General features: G+C 41.7%; 1 protein-coding gene across 1 annotated transcript in view; it reads left to right on the top strand.

Moving 5' to 3' along the window:
* The first annotated feature begins 820 nt into the window (after window positions 1-820).
* The window catches only part of LOC120028690 (MAP/microtubule affinity-regulating kinase 4-like), a 62,326-nt gene continuing 39,066 nt past the window's right edge, over window positions 821-24,080 (top strand). The window contains exon 1 of the mRNA XM_038973918.1: window positions 821-1,764. Within this exon, the coding sequence (XP_038829846.1) occupies window positions 1,717-1,764 (48 nt within the window). The 5' untranslated portion in view covers window positions 821-1,716. The remainder of the gene's footprint in view (window positions 1,765-24,080) is intronic.

The raw sequence follows: 24,080 nt of genomic DNA, 5'->3' as shown, positions 1-24,080 counted from the left end.
CAGCACCATCTGACACCCACACTTTACCTGCCTTCGCACATACTCCATTAGGAGTATTGAAAATTCCACATAAAGTGGTTCCCAAATGATTTGGTCCCAAATGACTGCCTAATGATGCTGAGGGACTAGATGCTGATTAGAGAGAGTTTGACGTGTGGAACTTGTCAGGTTCACACTGTTTCTCAATAGTGACTCACTTTCACACACTGCTCTTCTGTGCTCTCATACTGCTCTATCACCCATGCGAAACCAAGAAAAGCGCTAACACAACATTCACTATATGCCTATCTCAATAACAAAATACCAAGTGCCCGGGGACCACAGCAGAATGAGGTGTTCATGGGCCCGACCCTCTCGTGTCCGATTTGTACAGGTGAGACTATAGTCTTTGGTGATGTGCTTCTGCTGTCATCACCCACAATATAGATAGATTAAAACATATACATTATATACACCAGAGAACAGATGGTTTGTTCTCACAACAATATAAATTACAAGTGGAGAGAAAATTACATAAAAGTGCAGTAGTTTGTTGCTTTGTTAAAGTGTGTCTTCTACAGACAGGGCCCTGTCGCCCCTGTTGTCAAATGCCCAAGAGATGCTGTCTGCAGCGTCAAGTGATGACATTACTGTACAGAATATTGCTTGCCACCGTGGTTGACGTGTGGCTGGTGCTGGTAACTGTTGTTCTACATATGAATGAATGGGGGGATTGTCTCTTTAAGAATATGGGGGAAGGGTGTGTTACTGAGCCTCCGACGCAGCCCTGCCTATTATTTCTCTTGACGTTCTTCCCTTTTGCTCTTGTCATACAGTTTGGTGATGCCGTTTTCTGTAGGCAAATGTTTCAACTGATAGTTATGTAGGATATCTGCGGTAGTCAAAGTTAAATCATTTTTCGAACGTTGAGTGTTATTCGACGGCTACTTTTTCAGGAAGTGGTCCATCACGTGCAGAAAGAGAAAGGGGGTAACGGTACATTCGCCGATGCTCTATCCGCAATTGTCATGTCGTATTGTTTCTTTTGACGGTTAATTCTTTATTAATCAACTATGAAATGTGGGCTGACAATTAGGCTTAAGTCGTTCAGTGTTTTGCCTTGGGAGTGGTTGGTTTTGCGAGCATCATTTGGCACCCCCCCCAAAAATACATATTTTTCAACGACAGACATCCACCCATGGTCGTGGTACGCGCAGACTACCTGACCAATGTTTTTTGTTTTTTCAATTGTTTTTTTTATCGGATCTAACAAACTGCTCTGTTCCTGACATACACCCACATTCATCACTGGAAACAGAATTGCTTTCAAAAAAATGTTTTAGTATAGTAATGGTGCGATAGTGACAAGAAACATATTTTGGGTTCATTTTATTTCCAGAATGAGGTATATCATTGATGCCTTTCTTCACATGAATCAACCAAACATGAAGTGGATAGCCTAGAAGGCTATTCAGACAGTTTTCTAGACAATTGTCTGTATATTGTCGTGTTCGGTGTTGCCTTTTTACAATGAAAATGAGTATTTGAGGATACAATTCTGTCTCACTGCTCTCGAACCTGGGGTTGCCGGTAGGAAAGGCGTCTATTGCCTTGGCACACTGGCTAGGCGGTGGAGCGGCCAATGTCGACTGTTATCTTCGGTAGAATATAATCCTGTATATAACTGTTACCTACATAAAAACCAAGTAGCCTAATAGAAAGGATACCTCAGGGACAATGTCTTCTCGTGCAGCACTACCTGGGAACGAGCGGAAATCGGACCTCGTAAGTATTTAATACATTTTAATGTCTTATATCATCTTTTGTAGAGGTCTGACTGTCATGTGCATTACACCCTTTAAATGAACGGAACAGTGGCATGGAATCAAGCTTGGTGACATATCAACGTACTAAAAAATGACAGGAGGATGCATAAAGCAGATACAATCATTGATTGCTGGCTGGCTGTAGCCTATTTGCACTGCTGTTAAAACCATCGTTCATTCACTCTGTACATGTTGTTCAAGTGAACAGAATAACCCATAATACATCATTTTGAGAGAGCACATGCTGTGCCTAGAAAATCTGGAAATCAATAATGATACATCTATAACACTGTCATACCATTATGTAATAATATGTCAATTCAATGTGACACACATGTGGCCTAGCTAATGCAGTGGCAGGTTTGTATACAGTCTCCCAGGCACAGATATGTCACTTTGGTTTCATTGTTTGCTTCACACACTTTTTTTAGGAATGGTGAAAAGAGAACATTCCGTTAATCATCATCGAAAAACTCTATACCTCTTCTAATTCCAGTCAATCATGAAGGGGATGTTTGGCTTGAGTCTAGTCTGCTCAGTACGGTATGATGTAGAATAACAGAGCTTAAAGGACAAGTAGCTCACCAGTTTTGCACAGACCTTCTTGACGGATGACTGGCATTTAAAGACGTGGATGTTGATTAAGACAGCCCCCCGCACCTCTCTGATTCAGAGGGGTTGGGTTAAATGCGCAAGACACATTTCAGTTGAAGGCATTCAGTTGTACATCTGACTAGGTATCCCCCTTTCCCTTTAAAGCTAGCCCGTTTTATATGTTTATTGACAGTGATCCTCGGCCAAACACTTTTAGAAGTGTGAAAATCCACCCTGTATTTTGATCACAACATTGGACAGGCCCCAGTTTATTTCTTTATTTACATAGACGAACAATAGATAGATAGACAATTATATTAGGCCATGCCCACATAGCATATTACAGTCTGCTGATTGTTGTTGCTTTTATTTGTTGATCATCCTCTGCTATAATAAATATCCATTAAAATCCTATATCTAAGCAGGTCTCACATTATCATGCCACTGACTTGGTCCTTCCAGGAAGGAATGGCATGCAAGAGTGACACCCTCAAAGGCAGATAGATTCACTACAAAAGCATTTGAGTTGAATTGACAAAGCATTTTTGACAGGTGGATATATCGGAGAGGTGTAGGGTCTGTCTAACCCTGCTGTGCCCACCCTCATCCATAATATTAGGGCATGTCAGGATGTTGGTTGATTGGTGTGGGTGCAGGGCTAAATTAGGATAATATTACGCTACTACAATACATGGCGTGAGCTTACATTGTTTTTCAAAAATATTTATTAAAAGAAAGGGCATAGAAATCTTCGAGACATTCTTGTTGTCCTTTTCAGAAACTTCCAGAAGGACTTCCATTGTTTGTTTACATCACATCAAGTGACTAGACGAGAGTAAATTTTTGATAACATGATTCTTTTAATTACAACCTCTATGCTCGCTTCGAGGAATACAACACAGAGTCTTGTGTGAAAGCCCCTGTTGTTCCAAATGACTGTGTGATCTCGCTCTCCGTGGCTGAAGTGAGTAAAACTTTTAAACAGGTTAACACTCGCAAGGCTGCCAGGCCAGACGGAATATCAGGGCATATTCTCAAAGCATGCGCAGACCAGTTGGCAAGTGTGACATTTTCAATCTGTCCTTGCTTGTCCTAGTCTGTAATCCCAAAGACAGTTTTAAAGAAGCATGATATGAAGAAAATGTAGTCAAAACAAAATCAAATGCTATTTGTCACATGCGCCGAATACAATACACCTGTATTCGGTGCATGTGACAAATAGCATTTGATTTTGTTTTGACTACATTTTCTTCATATCATGCTTCTTTAAAACTGTCTTTGGGATTACAGTGAAATGCTTACTTACAGGCAGTCCCTTAACCAACAATGCAGTTTAAAGAAAACTATGAAAAGTCTATTTCAGAAAAAAGAATAGCATACTTGTCCTTATGTGGCTATGCCAAATGGTTGTGGGCTACACTAGTTCATTTAGCAGACAAAATTTGCTTATAATTCCATGGCATTATTTTTTATTATTTATAGTATGAAGAATACAAAGCTGAATAAAATAGAAACATTTTCTCAAAACGATTTGAGGGAGTGCACTCATGCGGCTATTCTGTGTTGAGTGGTTAACAAAGAAATAGGTACTCCTATATGCTTCATTTAGAGTTATTAATGTAACTTTAGTTGTTCTACAAACGTTGGGCTATATGTTTTGATTTTTAATACATTGTGAGGCTGCATGATGAGACGAATGATTTGAAAGAAGTTGCTTGAAAGCAACTTCTTTTTGCGCATGCTGTACACACTCCAATAGTCTCATTCGCAATTTGACAAGGACTTCATAATGCCTTGAATTTCACGGTGGCATTCCCCTTGATGGCCGTAATGCACCCTAAAAAATCCATGCCTTTTGCACCCCGGAGTGTTGCGTTTTGCCCTTCTCCCTGAGTGTGCTGCGCAATCCGAAGCGTCTATCACTCACACGGCTTTCCGTCATGTGATCGGGTCTTTCTCACAGGCTACAAGTTAAGACAGACACATTGGGGATACAACTGCACGTGTACTTATACAATCCCGAGGTGCATATTGAAAATATTTGAAGAACTGTCCACATTTACTTTTCGTCAGCCAAGAAGATGAGTAGGCCTAACGAACAGCAAAAGCACTAGCCTATGTCAATCTACTATCCCCCATAGTACAGAAATCGACCTATTCTATTCTGTGCGAGAATTTTTTTTCTCCAAACATAGCCTGGTACGGTTGTGGGATGCGATAGATCCCAAATTATTACAACCACTAGCATCAAAAAAACTTTGTTATGCAATGTGGCTGACGCAACGGATCAGAACGGTTTGCTTAAAATGTTAATAAACTATTAGGCTATTTCTTCACATTATAAGCGCAGCAATGCGCACATGGTAGTAGTCCGTAAGCATGAATGTTCCATTAGCGGAAAACACCATTATCAAAAGTGACCACAAATGCAATTATGCATGTACAGTTGAAGTCGGAAGTTTACAAACACTTAGGTTGGAGTCATTAAAACTAGTTTTCTACAAATTTCTACAAATTTCTTGTGAACAAACTATAGTTTTGGCAAGTCGTTTAGGACATCTACTTTGTGCATGACACAAGTAATTTTTCCAGCAATTGTTTACAGACAGATTATTTCACTTATAATTCACTGTATCACAATTCCAGTGGGTCAGAAGTTTACATACACTAAGTTGACTGTGCCTTTAACCAGTTTGGAAAATTCCAGAAAATTATGTCATGGCTTTAGAAGCTTCTGATAGGCTAATTGACATCATTTGAGTCAACTGGAGGTGTACCTGTGGATGTATTTCAAGGCCTGCCTTCAAACTCAGTGCCTCTTTGCTTGACATCATGGGAAAATCAAAAGAAATCAGCAAAGACCTCAGAACAAAAATGTGTAGACCTCCACAAGCCTAATTCATCCTTGCGAGCAATTTCCAAACGCCTGAAGGTACCACGTTCATCTGTACAAACAATGGTACGCAAGTATAAACACCATGGGACCACGCAGCCGTCATACTGCTCAGGAAGGAGATGCGTTCTGTTTCCTAGAGATGAAAGTACTTTGGTGCAAAAAGTGCAAATCAATCCCAGAACAACAGCAAAGGACCTTGTGAAGATGCTGGATGAAACAGGTACAAAAGTATCTATATCCACAGTAAAACAAGTCCTATATCGACATAACCTGAAAAGCAGCTGAGCAAGGAAGAAGCCACTGCTCCAAAAGCGGCATAAAAAAGCCAGACTACGGTTTGCAACTGCACATGGGGACAAAGATCATACTTTTTGGAGGAATGTTTGGAGGAATAAGGGGTAGGCTTGCAAGCCGAAGAACACCATCCCAACCGTGAAGCACTGGGGTGGCAGCATCATGTTGTGGGGGTGCTTTGCTGCAGGAGGGACTGGTGCACTTCACAAAATAAATAGCATCATGAGGAGGAAAAATTATGTGGATACATTAAAGCAACATCTCAAGACATCAGTCAGGAAGTTAAAGCTTGGTCGCAAATGGGTCTTCCAAGTGGACAATGACACCAAGCATACTTCCAAAGTTGTGGAAAATGGCTTAAGGACATCAAAGTCAAGGTATTTGAGTGGCCATCACAAAGCCCTGACCTCATCCAATAGAACATTTGTGGGCAGAACTGAAAAAGCGTGTGCGAGCAAGGAGGCCTACAAACCTGACTCAGTTACACCAGCTCTGTCAAGAGGAATGGGCCAAAATTCACCCAACTTATTGTGGGAAGCTTGTGTAAGGCTACCTGAACCGTTTGACCCAAGTTCAACAATTTAAAGGCAATGCTACCAAATACTAATTGAGTGTATGTAAACTTCTGACCCACTGGGAATATGTTGAAAGAAATAATAGCTGAAGTAAATAATTCTCTCTACTATTATTATGACATTTCACATTCTTAAAATAAAGTGGTGATCCTAACTGACCTAAAACAGGGAATTTTTACTAGGATTAAATGTCAGGGATTGTGAAAAAAACTGAGTTTAAATGTATTTGGCTAAGGTGTATGTAAACTTCCGACTTCATCTGTAAGTATTCAGACCCTTTGCTATGAGACTCGAAATTGAGCTCAAGTGCATCCTGTTCCCATTGATCATCCTTGAGATGTTTCTACAACTTGATTGGAGTACACCTGTGATAAATTCAATTGATTGGACATGATTTGGAAAGGCACACATCTGTCTATATAAGGTCCCACAGTTGACAGTGTGTGTCAGAGCAAAAACCAAGCCATCAGGTCAAAGGGAATTGTCTGTAGAGCTCTGAGACAGGATTGTGTTGAGGCAGGGTCCCCCAAGGGTCCCCCAAAAAAATCTGTGTCATTGACGGTCCCCAAGGACACAGAAGCCTCCATCATTCTTAAATGGAAGAAGTTTGGACCACTAAGTCTCTTACTTAAGCCAGTCACCTGGCCAAACTGAGCAATCAGGGGAGAAGGGCCTTGGTCAGGGAGGTGACCAAGGACCTGATGGTCACTCCGAGAGAGCTCCAGAGTTCCTCTGTGGAGATGGGAGAACCTTCCAGAAGGACAACCATCTCTGCAGCACTCCACCAATCAGGCCTGTATGGTAGAGTGGCCAGACAGAAGCCACTCCTCAGTAAAAGGCACATGACAGCCCACTTGGAGTTTTCCAAAAGGCACATAAAGACTCTCAGACCATGAGAAGCAAGCTTGAACTCTTTGGCCCCATCCCTACTGTGAAGCAAGGTGGTGGCAGCATCCTGCTGTGGGGATGTTTTTCAGCGGCAGGGACTGGGAGACTAGTCAGGATCGAGGGAAAAACAAATAGAGCAAAGTACAGAGAGATCCTTGAGTGGCCCAGCCAGAGCCTGGAATTGAACCCGATCGACCTGAAAATACGAGCAATGGACATTAGACTGGTGGAAATCTGTCATTTGGTCTGATGGGTCCAAATTTGAGATTTGTGGTTCCAACCGTCGTGTCTTTGTGAGACGCAAAGTAGGTGAACGGATGATCTCCGCATGTGTGGTTCCCATCGTGAAGCATGGAGGAGGAGGTGTGATGGTGCTTTGGGGTCACTGAGAAATGTCCTTGTTTTTGAAAGAAAACCCATTTTTTTGTCCATTATAATAACATAAAATTGATCAGAAATACAGTGTAGACATTGTTAATGTTGTAAATGTCTATTGGAGCTGGAAATGGCAATTTTTTTATGGAATATCTACATAGGCGTATAGAGGCCCATTATCAGCAACCATCACTCCTGTGTTCCAATGGCACGTTGTGTTAGCTAATCCAAGTTTATAATTTTAAAAGGCTAATTGATCATTAGAAAACCCTTTTTCAATTATGTTTGCACAGCTGAAAACTGTTGTTCTGATTAAAGAAGCAATAAAACTGGCCTTCTTTAGACTAGTTGAGTATCTGGTACATCGGCATTTGTGGGTTCGATTACAGGCTCAAAATGGCTAGAAACAAGACCTTTCTTCTGAAACTCGTCAATCTATTCTTGTTCTGAGAAATGAAGGCTATTCCATGTGAGAAATTGCCAAGAAATTGAAGATCTTGTACAGCGCTGTGTACTACTTTCACAACCAGAATAGAACGAGGAGTGGGAGGCCCCGGTGCACAACTGAGCAAGAGAAGTACATTAGAGTGTCTAGTTTGAGAAACAGACACCTGTTTGTGTCATGAACAAAGTAGATGTCCTAACTGACTTGCCAAAACTATAGTTTGTTAACAGGAAATTTGTGGAGTGGTTGAAAAATGAGTTTTAATGACTCCAACCTAAGTGTATGTACACTTTCGACTTCAACTGTATGTAAAACACAGGGACATCCAATTCTCTTCTGCACTGGCCCTTTAACTTCTCTAGGATATGTGGGACGCTACCGTCCCACTTGGCCAAAAGCCAGTAAAAATCCAGAGCGCCAAATTCAAATATATTACTATAAAAATCAAACTTTCATGAAATCACACATGAAAGACACCAAATTAAAGCTACACTTGTTGTGAATCCAGCCAACATGTCTGATTTCAAAAAGGATTTACGGCGAAAGCACACCAAACGATTATGTTAGGTCAGTAGATAGCCACAGAAAACACAGCCATTTTTCCAGCCAACGAGAGGAGTAACAAAAAGCAGAAATAGAGATAAAATGAATCACTAACCTTTGATGATCTTCATCAGATGACACTCATAGGATTTCATGTTACACAATACATGTATGTTTTGTTCGGTAAAGTTCATATTTATATCCAAAAATCAGAGTTTAGGCGGGACGCTACTGTCTCACTTGGCAAAAAGCCAGAGAAAATGCAGAGCGCCAAATTCAAATTAATTACTATGAAAATTACTATAAAAATCAAACTTTCATTAAATCACGAAAAAAAAGAAAGTTACCAAAAAAAAAAAAAGAAAGTTACCAAATTAAAGCTACACTGGTTATGAATCCAGCCAACATGTCAAAATTCAAATTGGCTTTTCGGCGAAAGCAAACAATGCTATTATCTGAGGATAGCGCAATAGTAAACAAAGAGAGAAAAGCATATTTCAACCCTGCAGGTGCGACACAAAACGCAGAAATAAAAAATATAATTCATGCCTTACCTTTGACGAGTTTCTGTTGTTGGCACTCTAATATGTCCCATAAACATCACAAATGGTCCTTTTGTTCGATTAATTCCGTCAATATATATCCAAAATGTCCATTTATTTGGCGCGTTTGATCCAGAAAAACACTGCTTCCAAATTGCTCAAACATCTCAAAGGTTACCTGTAAACTTTGCCAAAAAAATTCAAACTACTTTTGTAATACAACTCTAGGTATTTTTTAACGTTAATAATCGATAAAATTGAAGACGGGATGATCTGTGTTCAATACAGGATTAAAACCAACTATAGCCAGCGTTCTGCTCACGCGCTTCTATCTAACAGGACACTTAATGTGACTCTCATTCAAGATGGCCGTACTTCTTCATTACACAAAGGAATAACCTCAACCAATTTCTCAAGACTGTTGACATCCAGTGGAAGCGGTAGGAACTGCAAGCAGGTCGATTAGAAATCTGGTTTCCCAATGAAAACTCATTGAAAAGAGAGTGACCTCAAAAAAAAAAATCTGAATGGTTTGTCCTCGGGGTTTCGCCTGCTAAATAAGTTCTGTTATACTCACAGACATGATTCAAACTGTTTTAGAAACTTCAGAGTGTTTTCTATCCAAATATACTAACTATATGCATATCTTATCCTCTGGGGATGAGTAGCTGGCAGTTGAATTTGGGTATGCTTTTCATCCAAACGTGAAAATGCTGCCCCCTATCCTAGAGAAGTTAACAAAAACCACATGTTGGTTGTCCTTTATGTGACAGAAATGTTGCATGCCAGGGATCAAAATGATTGACCTGCTCTTGGAGTCAACTGGGTCACACACTCCTCTTGTTTGAAATCTCTCCATGGAAACCCAGGAGTGTTTTGCTTCCCAGTCCACTTTCCTCCCAGTTCGACATCTATGCTGAGTGAAAGGTGGTGGCATAAAATGAGAAAGCCCACACCGGTCTCCTCCCTAACATGTTGATCGCGCCATACCTCCCAGAAAGCCCCATCTGTAATTAAAATTATTTTAGATTGTATCGTCTTCCTCGGTCTCGTTCCCTGGGACATCCTGGGGGTGTGTGGGAGAGTGAAAATGTGTTGCATGGAGGTTGACGTAGTGTATCAGGATATGTGCACAGTAGGGTGGGACGGGGCTTCGATATACTTAAGATTTTGGTAAATCATTGGTAACAACAAACCAGACCTGTGAGGCTGTTGGCCTAAAATGAAGAATTTCTTGAGGGTAGCATATTTGGCTCAGTAAACAGTTGATACAACCACCATTTTCAATATTCACATGAGTTTTTCTGCTAGAATAGATAATAGGCCTACACATTGAAGTAGACTACTAACCAGAAGGTGACATGATGTTCAAACTCCAAGTGGGGTTTCACTTGTGTTGTGCCCTTGTGTAAGACGTCTTCCTATATCCTTGTACATCAATCTGTGTAAGCCTAATCATTGTAATTCCATGTCTTTAAAGCAAAGGAATTTGTTATGTAGGTCAGGCTAATGATGCTTATTCAATGGAATATTATCTCCCTATCATCATAACTTGAAAAATAAACCTAACAACACACATGGTGGCACACATTAGTCATCCAGATTTGAGATTTGCATAATCGCACTTGCTTCGCACCTCCCGCTCCAGCATGTCCCAGGGATCCAAGTCGTTATGAGTCAGGCCACTAATGCTGTCTTTGCGCTGATACAGATTCGCACCCCTCTGCATTGTGACATCCTCTGTATGCCCCTCATTCTCTCGCTTCTATCAGCACTATCTGGTAGAGGGACCTTTACTGTCACTCTCCAGTTGCCCAGCCAGTCCCATGAATGGAGCCCATGTAGGCCTCGTTTCTGTTGTTTTGATCAGTACCTTTACTTACCTCTATACATTTCTTATCCAGCTCAGCTTGCAAATTCGGCCGATATACAAATAACCCTCCATATTGTGAACAAACTCTTAGTCATACATTTTGCATATAAACTTTTTGTTGTATTTACCTGTCAATAGTTTATGGCCCTTTTGCAAATAATTCACATTCCTGTATAATGCAACCAGATGCAGGTCTGAATGAATGAACAGGTTTTTCCTGGTGGCACAGAACAGAGCCATTGTGTGGCCTTGCGTTGATGGATTCATGATTTGGCTGTCTCTAAATGGAAAGGACTCCTCAAATCCCATTGGAGCCATGCAGGTCACGTAGGAATGGTCACAGTCTGTTGAATTGCATTGAACAGAACCTCGTATCAATGGTGGGCTATACATGACCTGCTCATCTTGGTAAAGATGACTATCATCTAGTAGAAATTAACTTGATTTACTCCCATTTATATGACCAAGTAAGCCTAAGTATCAGGCCAGTTTTTGGTTGTGTTGAACTGGTTTATTTGGAAAGCTGTCAGGACAGGAGTCTATTTGAATTGCTTCAAGAACATTAGCACACAGCTCCCTGCACTGTTACGTAAACGCTGCACTCTGGTGTCACTTTACCTGTGTGTCTATAGGGCTGAGTAAAGGGCTGGGCGATACTGTATATCGTGGAGACTAGTATACCGGTATGGATTTTTACAATACCGTCTATAAAGGTATTTTGAAACAATGCTAAATAAATGCAAAGTTCTACAAATTTGACTATTTCACTGTCAATGTTGTCCTAGTTTGGTTGAGTATAAAACCAAGAAAGACCAATAAAAGAACCAAGAAACCAAGAAAAGAACCAGAACCAAGAAAGACCAATAAAATCACTTTGAAATAATGTGTGGCCTTTCTAGAGTCATTCACTACTTATAGAACTTATTAAGATCTTGTAATATTCAGAAACTTAAGATACCGCCATACCGTGAAACATATTGTGATGTGATATTTTGTCCATATTGCCCAGCCCTAGCTGAGTGGGTTACCTAGCGATGCATAAGACATCTGTTTCACCTGGGCCTACTGTCGCTTTCCAGAGCGACTAGGCTGCGCTAGAGCATTCCACTCCTGTGTTCGACCGCTACTCGTTATTTGTTTCACATTTTCATTGTTGGATATAACAGACTGTAAAACACCAGGAAATCAGCTCCCAAGTGATTTTAATTTTGGAAATCTTTTCCCAAGTATTCCCATGCATAATAGAGACATATTTGATCGTATACCAATAATAATAATTGATTGGATTTATATAGCATTTTTCTACCAACTGAGGGGGGAAATGTGTAGCACCCACCTCAGTGATGAACGCCGACCATTTTTGTGACAGAACGCTCACCACACATCAGCTATCAGGTGGAGAGGTGAGGAGTGATATATATACCTATTAGGAATGAGGGGGGTGAGTAGGTGGCCATGAACACTGGGGTGAAAACCCCTACTCTTACAGTAAGAGACATCTTTAATGACCATAGAATCAGGACACCTGTTTTAACGTCCCATCCAAAAGACGGCACCCTACGTCGGACAATGTTCCCAAATGTAATCAAGGTTTGAAATGATTATGTTTTAATCAAATATTATATCTGTTGAGGCTTCTTGTGGTCAATTTGCAGTCAAAACATATTTATTTCATTATGTTCCGGCCCCCTGACCATCCGCTCAAGCAAAAATTGGCCCGCGGCTGAATCTAGTTGATGATCCCTGCAGTAGATGGTAGAGTCATGAGTCCTAGTTTCATTTCATGCCTAGTTTCATACAACAAATTATAGTGGACTCATAGAATGTGGTAGGATCTATCCTGTTTATATAAGCCTAGCTAGTTTCACTGCACAGTACTGCTCGTCCTCCCCTGGCCTCGGCGTGGAGCGTCTGTTGATGTTGGAAACGTCGCATGACATGTCACAGCACTCCACAGAGATTCTGCAAAAGTGAAGTGGAGGGGCCTCCCGAGTGGCGCAGCGGTCTAAGGCACTGCATCGCAGTGCTAGAGGCATCACTACAGACCTGCATTCGATCTCAGGCTGTGTCTCAGACGGCCGCGACCGGGAGACCCATGAGGCGGCGTACTATTGTCCCAGTTTCGTCCCGGTTAGGGGATGGTTTGACCGGCCGGGATGTCCTTGTCCCATCGCGCCCGGGCGCATGCACGCTGATTTCGGTCGCCAGCTGTACGGTGTTTCCTCCGACGCATTGGTGCGGCTGGCTTCCGGGTTAAGTGAGCAGTGTGTCAAGAAGCAGTGTGGCTTGGCAGGGCCGTGTTTTTTGGTGGACGCATGGCTCTCGACCTTCGCCTCTCCCAAGTCCGTACGGGAGTTGCAGCGATGGGACAACACTGTAACTACCAATTGGATTTCACGAAATTGGGGAGAAAAAGGGGTAATAAGTACAACAACAAAAAAATGATGAAGTGGAGATGGAGAGGGAAATGGAAGCAGAAGTGTCAATTGCGAAAAAATGATCTGGTAGATTATGCAAACCTCTTCTGTCTAGCCACTGTGAGAGTGTATGTAAACAGAGGGAGACTGAGACAGTGAATCTGCTCTACAGGCTAATCTAGGGCAGTTAATGACGCTATATCTCCGCTGTATCTCGTAGTCCTGCTACTTAGCCCCAGCAGACCCTATGGAGCCATTCATTACTTTTTAATCTGTGCTTGAGTTGCCCATGGGCCATCTGCCTTGTTCATGTATGAAACTAAGCGAGGTCCTGTACACAATCAAGAATGTTTGGGTCTTCAGCAGAAGGTCAGATAGGTATGTGCCTCCTGTTTGGGGTTATGACCAGAGCACAATTGCAAAAGCTAAGCGATATGGTAGGCTTACAGTGTTAGGCCAGTCTAGTGAAAGCAGTTTGTTATGTTCTGGTTTCACACGTTGCACACTGTAGTAAAATTAACTTTCCTATTGAAGACTAATGGCCCTGTTTCTCTGAGCCAGTGCTCCTGTGTTCTTGCTGGTGTTTAGGCTGTTTCATATGGCAGTGCCGTATAGATGAACTGTATAGGCTGTGCAGTGCACTGTAAGTGGCTTTGGATAAGAGCATCAGTTAAATTCATTTCAGGCTTCTAAGATACATCGATTAGAGAACCTGACTGAGAACTCGTGCGTGTTTGGTTTGTGTGTCGTATGTGTGTGAAACCAGAGAGCCATGGCGCCCTGTTTCTGTGTCCACTAGAGGATGAGAGAAAGAGAGAGGGATATCCGACACAGGAATAAATAAAGCAACATAAATAAGCAGTAGTGCTTGCTGGTAGAGTTCAGTTCCCTCCTTTCATCTGCCGTTGGTGATGTGTGTTTGTGTGCACTAGCACATGCCTATGAGTGTGGGGGATTATTAGACATGTTGCAATGATACAAATTAACTTCAAAGGAAGGAGGGAGTCTGCCCTGTCACTCTTAATTAATGGGTTAAATGACAGTGAGTGCAACTCCCCAAACCTGGGATTTGTATCTGTTATTCGCTTAGTTTGTATAGAGGCTTATCATATGAGAGATGGAACATTTCCTGCTTTGAAAGCGAGATACACTCTCTCTCTCTCTCTGTCTGTCTGTCTGTCTGTCTGTCTGTCTGTCTGTCTGTCTGTCTGTCTGTCTGTCTGTCTGTCTGTCTGTCTGTCTGTCTGTCTGTCTGTCTGTCTGTCTGTGTAAGGCCATTTTGTTCTAGAACATATTTGTTGAAGAAGTACTGAACGAGAAAGCTTCAGGCACTCTTAGAGGCAGATTGTTAAGTTACTCAAGTTTGACCTGCATTCTCTTCTGCTCTTCATATAAATACCTTTAGGAAAGACTTCTCACCTCTTCGGTTGCTGAGATATACTTAGGATTGAATGATCCTGACGATAGCTTTAGGGAAAGGAAAGGGGGATACCTAGTCAGTTGTACGACTGAATGCCTTCAACTGAAATTTGTCTTCCGCATTTAACCCAACCCCTCTGAATCAGAGAGGTGCGGGGGGCTGTCTTAATCAACATCCACATCTTCGGTTCTTCTTCTAACATTGTATTGGTTAGGTTCCAAGCCCTGAGGGGATGGACCTTTCCTGCTGTATTGTTCTTTGCCATAAGCATATGGTCTTTACATTTCAAGGTTTTGTTTGACGCCAAGGTGAGACTTGTGCTGTGAACCACACCGGCTGCAGTGGCTGTGTCTCTAGTGTTCTGAAGCCATTATCCCCAGTGGCTTCTCAGCTGTGTTGCTCATGGTTTTGGTAAAAACCCCAGTGGTAGTTTACCGACTGGACTGACTGAGGAGAGTTCATTCAGTCATGAGTCATGCTGTAGAATTCACAGGCAGGCAGCTGAGCAGACTGTCTGGGACTCCCAAAGAATAGAGCATGTTAGGTCATTGCTGCAAACTAATCTGCCCTCAACCAACACAACAGGATTTTCCAAACGTTCAGTAAACGCTCTGGATTAACAGCAAAGCAAGTTTTATTTGAAAATGTACTGAAATGTAACTGCTGTAGAGCTAAAAGTTATTGAAGAGGATTGATACTGGCAGAAGAAACTACAGTTTACCAGCTCAGAGTCTGACCTCTGCACGACATAGCAAAAGATCTGTCCGAATGTAGCTAGTAGCTTGGTGCAAATGAATAAAGTAGCCTAATGTTGGTTCTATTGGGATAATATGTTTTGGACGCTGTCTTATTCACACTCTGTTTTTTAACCAAGCTGGATTTCCTTGTCAACCAGTCTAGGAAACACTGCACAGTTGTATGACATGTGACAGTGTGGCATGTCATGTGCTCTTCAGGACAGTAAGTGGCGCTGGCTACGGTCACAACTTCCTGTTAGATGGGTGCTAGCTAGGCTATATATCAGACATTTATGAACAGAGACATTCCAACTATCCACATTTGTACAAGGGACATAGATTTTGTCATTGGTAACACTTCCTATACCATCATATTTTTATTGAGGCTACAGTGAGATTCTACTCTATGGACATATCCAGCCTGAAAAACTGTCATCACAGGCAGAGAGAGGAAGTCATGGGGGGGAGGCCATTGTGTAAGGACAGGATGTTGTAACCTTGACCCATCCTCAACCCTCCTATTGTTTTGCCGCACACCAGTCATGTGATCCAATGCAAAGATAGACACAAACCAGCCTTACTCAGACGGAAGTGGTTCACATTTGACTACAATGGTAGAGATTGCCATGTAGTCTATTAGAATGACTTATATAGGTTAGCAATCATGCTAACCTATGCTACAGGCTTTTGTACATAACTTGTAGGTTGCCATACAGACCTAGTATTTCAGGGATGGCCTCACCCAGTGATGCACAGGAAACTGAGTGTGCCTCCAGGCTGCCATTACATGACTGGGTCATGACAACTTTCCTCTTTAGGAGGTGTAGCCTTGACCCTGAAATTCTTTCTCTGTTTACCAGCTCTGTACTTCCTTTCATTTATTTATTTAACCTTTATTTAACTATGCAAGTCAGTTAAGAACAAATTCTTATTTACAATGATGGCCTAGGAACAGTGGGTTGAGCCTTGTTCAGGGGCAGAATGACAGATTTGTACCTTGTCAGCTCGGGGATTCGATCTAGCAACCTTTCGGTTACTGGCCCAATGCTCTAACCACTAGGCTACCTGCCACCCCTTTACAAGAAGATGGTGGAGAGAGAGTGAGAGAATGGCATACTTGTTGGGTGTACTTGTGTTATCATATCACACCTCCTGTTGTTGTAGTTATAGTTGCGTGCTATGACATAACCTGTATCTCTTTCTCTATAGTTGACTATGACTAATTATGGTTTGACCCAGCAGGACCTTCCATTTATTTCAGCTGCTTGAATGTTATTTTGTCGAACATTTGCGATTCTATGCATTCCCTATTGTTTACACTCAAACGGATCCAATCTCTTACACTTGATTATTCTGGCTTTCGCCCTCCAGGGTTCTCATGGCCCACACAGAACATTGTTGTTGCAACAAACAAGTAAAAATCACATGCATAGAGTCACTTGTTTTTTTCTTGTTCACGTTTTTTGTTGTTGTGGTGTTCAGTTTCACCTCCAAGACCTGTCTGTGACCCTGCTCTGTTGAACTGCTACAACACACATTCATGTCTCTCTAGTCTTGCCCCCCAGTCTGTCTATGTATGTATCAGCGACTCCATCTCGTACTCAGCCCTCTGCCCTCAGACTTCATCCCACTATCTGAATACATTGACGTGGCAATTGGACGGAGAGAGTGAGAATCGATGGGCTCTCCTTGAAAGGGTCAAATGGAAAGGGGTGAGAAGAGAAGAGAACCCAGATTGTGAGGTTGGCTGAAAATGAGAGAAGTAAGCAACACTAGACACAAGGGGATCGGGGTCGGGTGTGGAGAGGAGAGGAGAGAGAGACTAATTGATTTGTTTTGGGGGAGGGGAGGGGGAGATGAAGGGGAGAGGGCTAACTGAGGGCTTGTCACACCCAGTGAGATGGGGATGCAGGCGGGACATAGGGGCTCGGTCGGAGGCGATGCCCAATAGGAGCTCTCCTCTTTCCTGTGGGAGCGAACGAGCGAGGGACACGACATGGGAACAGGTGGATGAGAGGAGTGATAAACCTGACTGCGGCAGGGTGGGAGAGAGAGAGGGATGGGGAAGGGATGAAAGGGCTCTGCCAAGAGTAGTCTGATGCAGCACCAAATGCTCTGTTTCACCTGATGTGCTGATCTGGGGTTAAGGCTTATGCGCTTGCGTGTGCATTGCACATTTATGATAGCATTCTGTGTGCGCGTGTGTGTGTTGGTGTCTCTACGCGTGTGTTTTAAAGAAAGACTGTCTCAGTCAGGCAGCGGGATCTTTCCTGGGAGTTAGGGTGCACTATTCTGTCTGAAGGTTATACAGTATGCATTATTATACACTAGAGGTCGACCGATTATGATTTTTCAATGCCGATACCGATTATTGGAGGACAAAAAAAGCCGATACCGATTAATCGGCCGATTTATAAAAATAAAAAAAAGAATTAATATATATATATATACTGTATATATATCATACACACACACACATTTTTGTAATAATGACAATTGCAACAATACTGAATGAACAATGAACACTTTTATTTTAACTTAATATAATACATAAATACACACACGCACACAGCTCTGAAGTGACAATGATACTGAAGAGTCTGCTTAGGAGACAAATACTCTCAACTGTTTGAATAAAAATAGAGTTTAAGTTACCTGTGATGAATGTTGAAAACAAAAACTTTAATTTCTATATGCAGGAAATCCTATTTTAATAATGGGCATGGTAAGAATTGACAACCAAAGTGCGAGTCATAATTCCCATGACGCCTAGCAAAATCTGAAAAGCGGTTCCTTCATTTATTCCATAGGATATTTTTAGATTCACTTAAAATAAGGTCTGTGTTTCGTGTAGGCTTACATCACCGTGACAATTTTATAACTGTAGATATCCATAGGACAAGGTAACTCTGATCAATATTGGCTAAATATAAGCGAAGATTTAAAAAAAATGTAGAGTGGATTTATGAAAATATGTTGACAAACGTTACCTTATCCTAGTGAGATTTACACGGGTATCAAAACGTCGAGGCGGTTTAAGCCTGCACCAAACACAGACCTTATTTGAAGTAGATCAAGACATTCTCTATGGAAGACATGAACGGTAAAATAACGAAGGAACCCCTTTCAAATTCAGCCGCAAGTTATTACAGGAATTATAATGTGTCGACTATTTCTCTCTAAACCATATACCTTTGACTAATCCGGAAACTATCACCTCGAAAACAAAACGTTTATTCCGTTCCGTATTTTATCTAACGGGTGGCATCCATGAGTCTAAATATTCCTGTTACATTGCACAACCTTCAATGTTGTCATAATTACGTAAGGTTCTGGCAAATTAGTTCGCAAAGAGCCAGGCGGCCCAAACTGTTGCATATACCCTGACTCTGCGTGCAATGAACGCAAGAGAAATGACACAATTTCACCTGGTTAATATTGCCTGCTAACCTGGATTTCTTTTAGCTAAATATGCAGGTTTAAAAATATATACTTGTGTATTGATTTTAAGAAAGGCATTGATGTTTATGGTTAAGTACACATTGGAGCAATGACAGTCATTGATTGATTGTTTTTTATAAGATAAGTTTAATGCTAGCTAGCAACTTACCTTAGCTTACTGCATTCGCTAACAGGCAGGCTCCTCGTGGAGTGCAATGTAATCAATGCAAGGTTGGACCCCCCGAGCTGACAAGGTTAAAAATCTGTCGTTCTGCCCCTCAACGAGGCAGAACGTTCCTAGGCCGTCATTGAAAATGAGAATGTGTTCTTAACTGACTTGCCTAGTTAAATAAAGATTAAATAAAGGTGTAAAAAAAATCGGCAAATCGGCGCCCAAAATACCGATTTCCGATTGTTTTTTTTTTTATAATATGTTTATTATTTTCCAATAAAAATAAAGTAAAAAAGACAGCAATACAAACAATGACATTCATTGTACTGTTGGATGGGATGGCCAGTTTAGAGGACAAAACAAAAGTTAACTCACACATACACAAAATAAAACAAAATCCTATTAGGTGGTACATGTATAAGAAGACAGCATATAGTCATTACAAGCAGTGTAGTTCAGCCAAAAATAAATATTGAGTGGAGTACAGCACAGAGTAGCAGCAGATCGTCAGCCCAGTTATGAAGCGGGACTAGACCATTTATCCAGTATCGGCTGCCATATTTTGTAAAACAATGGACTTCTATTGGAGGTGTTGTATCGAATCTTTTCCATATGGATTACATTCCCTAAATCCCGTAACCACATTTCAAAGGTAGGTACAGTCTCCAATTTCCAAAATTGCAATATGAGCCTTTTGGCTAATAGAGTACAAAGAGAGACAGCTTTCCCCTCCTGGTTATTCCCATCAACTGTACCAAACAGAGCGATCAATGGGTCTGGGGCTAGAACTCTATCAAAGGCCTTAGATAAGTAATCAAAAATGAGAACCCAGTAAGCATGTAATTTAGGGCATGTCCAGAATAAGTGGGTCAACGTCCCCTCCTCCTGCTTGCACCTCTCACACAGTGGTGAGGTGTCCGGGAATATTTTATGCAGTTTTACTTTTGAGTAGTGTAACCTGTGTATCACCTTAAACTGTACAAGGTTGTGTCTGGCATTCACTGAACTGTGGTTTATATTCCTGAGAGCTTCTATCCAGTCCTCATTTGAGATTTCTGAACCAAGTTCTTGTTCCCAAGCCCTTTTAATGGTGTCTGTGGATACCTCTATGTGGGCCTGTAGCACATCATACAGTCTAGAGACCGACCCTTTTGAATGGGGTTTGACAAGGATCAAGCTATCTAATGTAGGACTATTTGGCTTCATGCCATACTGTGGGATATGTGTCCTTAAGAAATTCCTGATTTGGAGGTATCTGAAAAAATGTGTTGTTGGCATGTTGAACTTTGCCTGTAATTGTTGAAATGAAGCTAACTGACCGTCTATGTATAAATTACCAATTGTTGTGAGCCCCTTCTCCCTATACTGTGAAAACACCACATCATCCAATGCAGGGTGGAAAGCATGATTCAGGCTAATCGGGCTGTCTATGTAAACAGTGGGTATGTTAAGAAAATCCCTAATCTGTTTCCAGATCCTAAGCGTATGACAAATGACTGGATTGGAGTCATAAGTGGCTTTTTTCACATATGATGGGCTATTAACAAGTGCAGGGAGTGAGGAACGTTGACAGGAGGCCTGCTCGATCAAAAGCCATGAAGGCATATCCTTCTGTCTCATCGCAGGTAAACTTTCCCTCCAGAAAGACACAATGTTCAGATTAGCAGCCCAATAATACAGTTTGAAGTGAGGAAGGCCAAAGCCCCCCTCTATCTTGTACTTGCATAAATGCTTCTTTGAAATTCTGGCTGCCTTGTTATCCCATAAAAATGGAGTTACTATTGAATCCAGTTTCTTAAAATAGCTTTGTGGTATGAAATTGGGTAGACATTGGAAGAGGTAAAGAAACCTGGGTAGGACAACCATTTTAATAGCGTTTATACGACCAACCAAGGAAATAGGCAGAGTTTTCCAGAAATCTATATTTTGTTTAAGCTGATATATTTTCATGTCCCAATTCACTTTCAATAGCTGGTCAAGGTCTCTTGTCACTACAATGCCAAGGCTTGTGAACTTGTCCCTCACTGTTCTAAACGGGGTAGATTGCAGAAATTGCATATCCACAGGCCGTGATATTGGCATCAACTCACTTTTTTGCCAGTTTATCTTGTAGCCAGAGAAGGAGCCGAATGTGTTTATCAAGTTAAGTAATGGTGGAATAGAAGTTTTAGGCTTGGACAAAAACAAAAGAACATCGTCTGCATATAGGGAAATTTTGTGCTGTGTGTCTTTTATTTTAACAGAAGCTATATCGGCACATGCCCGAATGCGAGTAGCAAGGGGTTCCATGGCTATAGCGAAGAGAGCAGGCGAAATAGGGCACCCCTGTCGGCACCCCTTGAACAGGCGGAATGACTGCGACATTTCCTGATTGGTCACCACGGACGCCATTGGGTGTGCATAAATAATTCTTATCCAATTAATAAATTCCTTTCCAAATCCGAAATGCTCCAGAACCGACATCATATACTTCCACTCAATCTGATCAAACGCCTTCTCTGCATCAAGAGCTATTACCACTGCCTCAACTTTATGATCATGATACATTACGTTGAAAAGGCGTCTCAAATTGTAGTATATATGTCGGCCCGGGATAAAACCTGTCTGGTCAGGGTGTATGATGTCGGAAATATATTTTTTCAATCGGTTTGCCAATATCTTTGTCAACACCTTGTTTTCTATGGGGAGTAACGACACGGGGCGATACGACGACATCTCCATGGAATCTCTATCTTTTTTCAAGATCAGGGCTATTGTAGCCTCATACAGTGTTTGCGGGAGTTTGGCATTTTCTTTTGATTGTTTAAACATTCGCAACATAAGTGGAGATAGACTAGCGCAGTACTTCTTATAGAATTCTATTACATATCCATCGGGCCCAGGGGCCTTGCTGTTTGGAAATTGTGCTATCGCTGTGTTAATTTCATCTAAGGTTATCCCTGCATCGAGTGCGGCAGCTGCCCCCCTGTCTAGTTTAGGAAGTTCACATTCAGCGAGAAAGCGTTCCATAGTTTGTGGATCAGTAGCATCGCATTTTGATTGGTATAGCTCTGAGTAAAACTGTGCAAAGCATTTATTAATGTCCTGCGGATCTGTTACTATTTTACCCTTCTTGTCTTTTATTTTGTGAATAGCTCTAGATGCTTGTACATGCCTTAGCTGTCTTGCTAATAATTTATGTGGTTTGTCCCCCAGTTCAAAATAACTTTGTTGCGTTCTAGCAAGTAAAGAGCCCACCCGTTTCGAAAGGATGGTATTGTATTCATACTTTAACTTTGTGATCTTCTCAAGGACTGTATACGAGGAATTTGTCCTAAAAACGTTCTCCTGTTCCCCTAACTCTCTTTCAATTTCTCTCAGCCTAGTATTGGCACGTTTCTTCCTCTCTGATGTATAAGAAATAATGTAACCTCTAATCACAGCCTTTAGAGATTCCCAAAGGGTGGAGTCGTCAACATCCCCCGTGTCGTTAGTACTGAGGAAAAAGGCAATCTGCTCCTTCAAATACTGACAAAAAGCCTCATCTTTCAACAGGTATGCGTCTAAGCGCCACGGTCGCCGACCTGTCGACATATTGTCGAGTTTCAGCACCATGGACAGAGGAGAGTGGTCCGTAATTAGAATGGGGTGATAGGTAACCGACTCAGCTGCTGAAATTAGTTTGGAGTCCAACAAAAAATAGTCAATTCTGGAATATGATTTATGAACTGATGAAAAGAAAGAATAATCCCTGTCTGTTGGGTGCGTCAGTCTCCAAATATCGACAATGTTAAGGTTTGTCATCAATGTATTTAGACAGACACTGGCATTTGATTGTTGAAGTGACCTTGATAGCTGTTTATCTAAAAGAGGATCTAACGTACAGTTAAAGTCACCTCCAACAATAACACTTGTATCCGAGATATTTGGTATGGCCTTAAATATCCTTTGAAAAAATAATGGATCATCGAAGTTGGGTCCATATAAATTGACCAAGGTTATTGGTTTTGAATTCAGTGTACCAGCCACAATAATATACCGACCATTAGGATCTGAAATCGAGGTTGAGTAAACAAAAGGAATGTTTTTCCTTATCAGGATTGCTACCCCTCTCGCTTTTGCATCAAAGTTAGACTGGTATATCTGACCGATCCAGCCGACTCGTAGCTTGGCCTGCGCGGAGCGTTTAATATGAGTTTCTTGAAGAAGCACTATGTCAGCACCCAGTGATTTAAGATGAGAAAAAACCTTAGCTCGTTTCACGACATGCCCTAATCCATTACAGTTCCAGCTGACTATCTTTATTCCACCTGGTCTACTCTGTGCTCGGTCACTATGTGGCATTTCTTATTTTAAAGCAAATTGCTGCTGTCATACAAAACCCAGAAGAAAAACGTCCCGCCGTGCGGGAGCTTGTCATGCCACCTGTACTAATAAACGTGAACATAAAACACAGACCCCATCCGCCCTCCCGTCCCTTTACTGAGTGACTTCCCCAAACGAAGCACTCCTTGGCTAACACACAAACGTTAGGGTGTCTAGACATAAAGCTTGAACTAACTCGTCGTCTATAGATGCTCCGCATATAAACTAATATTAAATAACACTTAACTTAACTCTCACGTTAGGGGGTGAGTGGCGCTAAAACATGACATGCCAAACAATGCTATATTAGCCACAACATCTCACCTATCATATAAGTCCCAATTTCTGATCTTCTGATCGAAAAGACATAGGCCGGAAATTCAATTCACACACATTCCTGGCCTGTATTTGGCCATTTAGCCTGCTGGCACAGCCGTTCTGTATCCTCAGCCGGGGAGCTTGCTTGTCAAGAACAGATCGGCCTCTTTTGCGTTGTCAAACGTACGTGTTGATCCCTCGACTGTCACCTTAAACCGGGCTGGGAAGAGGAATCCATATCGGATGTTGGCCGCCCTGCATTTGTTGCGTACCTCATCATACTCTTTCCGTTGGTTCCTCACCTCCAAGGTAAGATCTGGGTAGAAAGACACCCTGGCTCCGTTGTAGTTAAGGGGGAACTTTTGACTAGCCAGCTTGAGGATGAGATCCCTGGTGTGGGG

This window comes from Salvelinus namaycush, chromosome 34 (genome assembly GCF_016432855.1).
Source record: "Salvelinus namaycush isolate Seneca chromosome 34, SaNama_1.0, whole genome shotgun sequence".
Lineage (NCBI taxonomy): Eukaryota > Metazoa > Chordata > Actinopteri > Salmoniformes > Salmonidae > Salvelinus > Salvelinus namaycush.
Note: the sequence above shows the minus strand (reverse complement) of the source record. Positions and strands in the feature narration are given on the sequence as shown.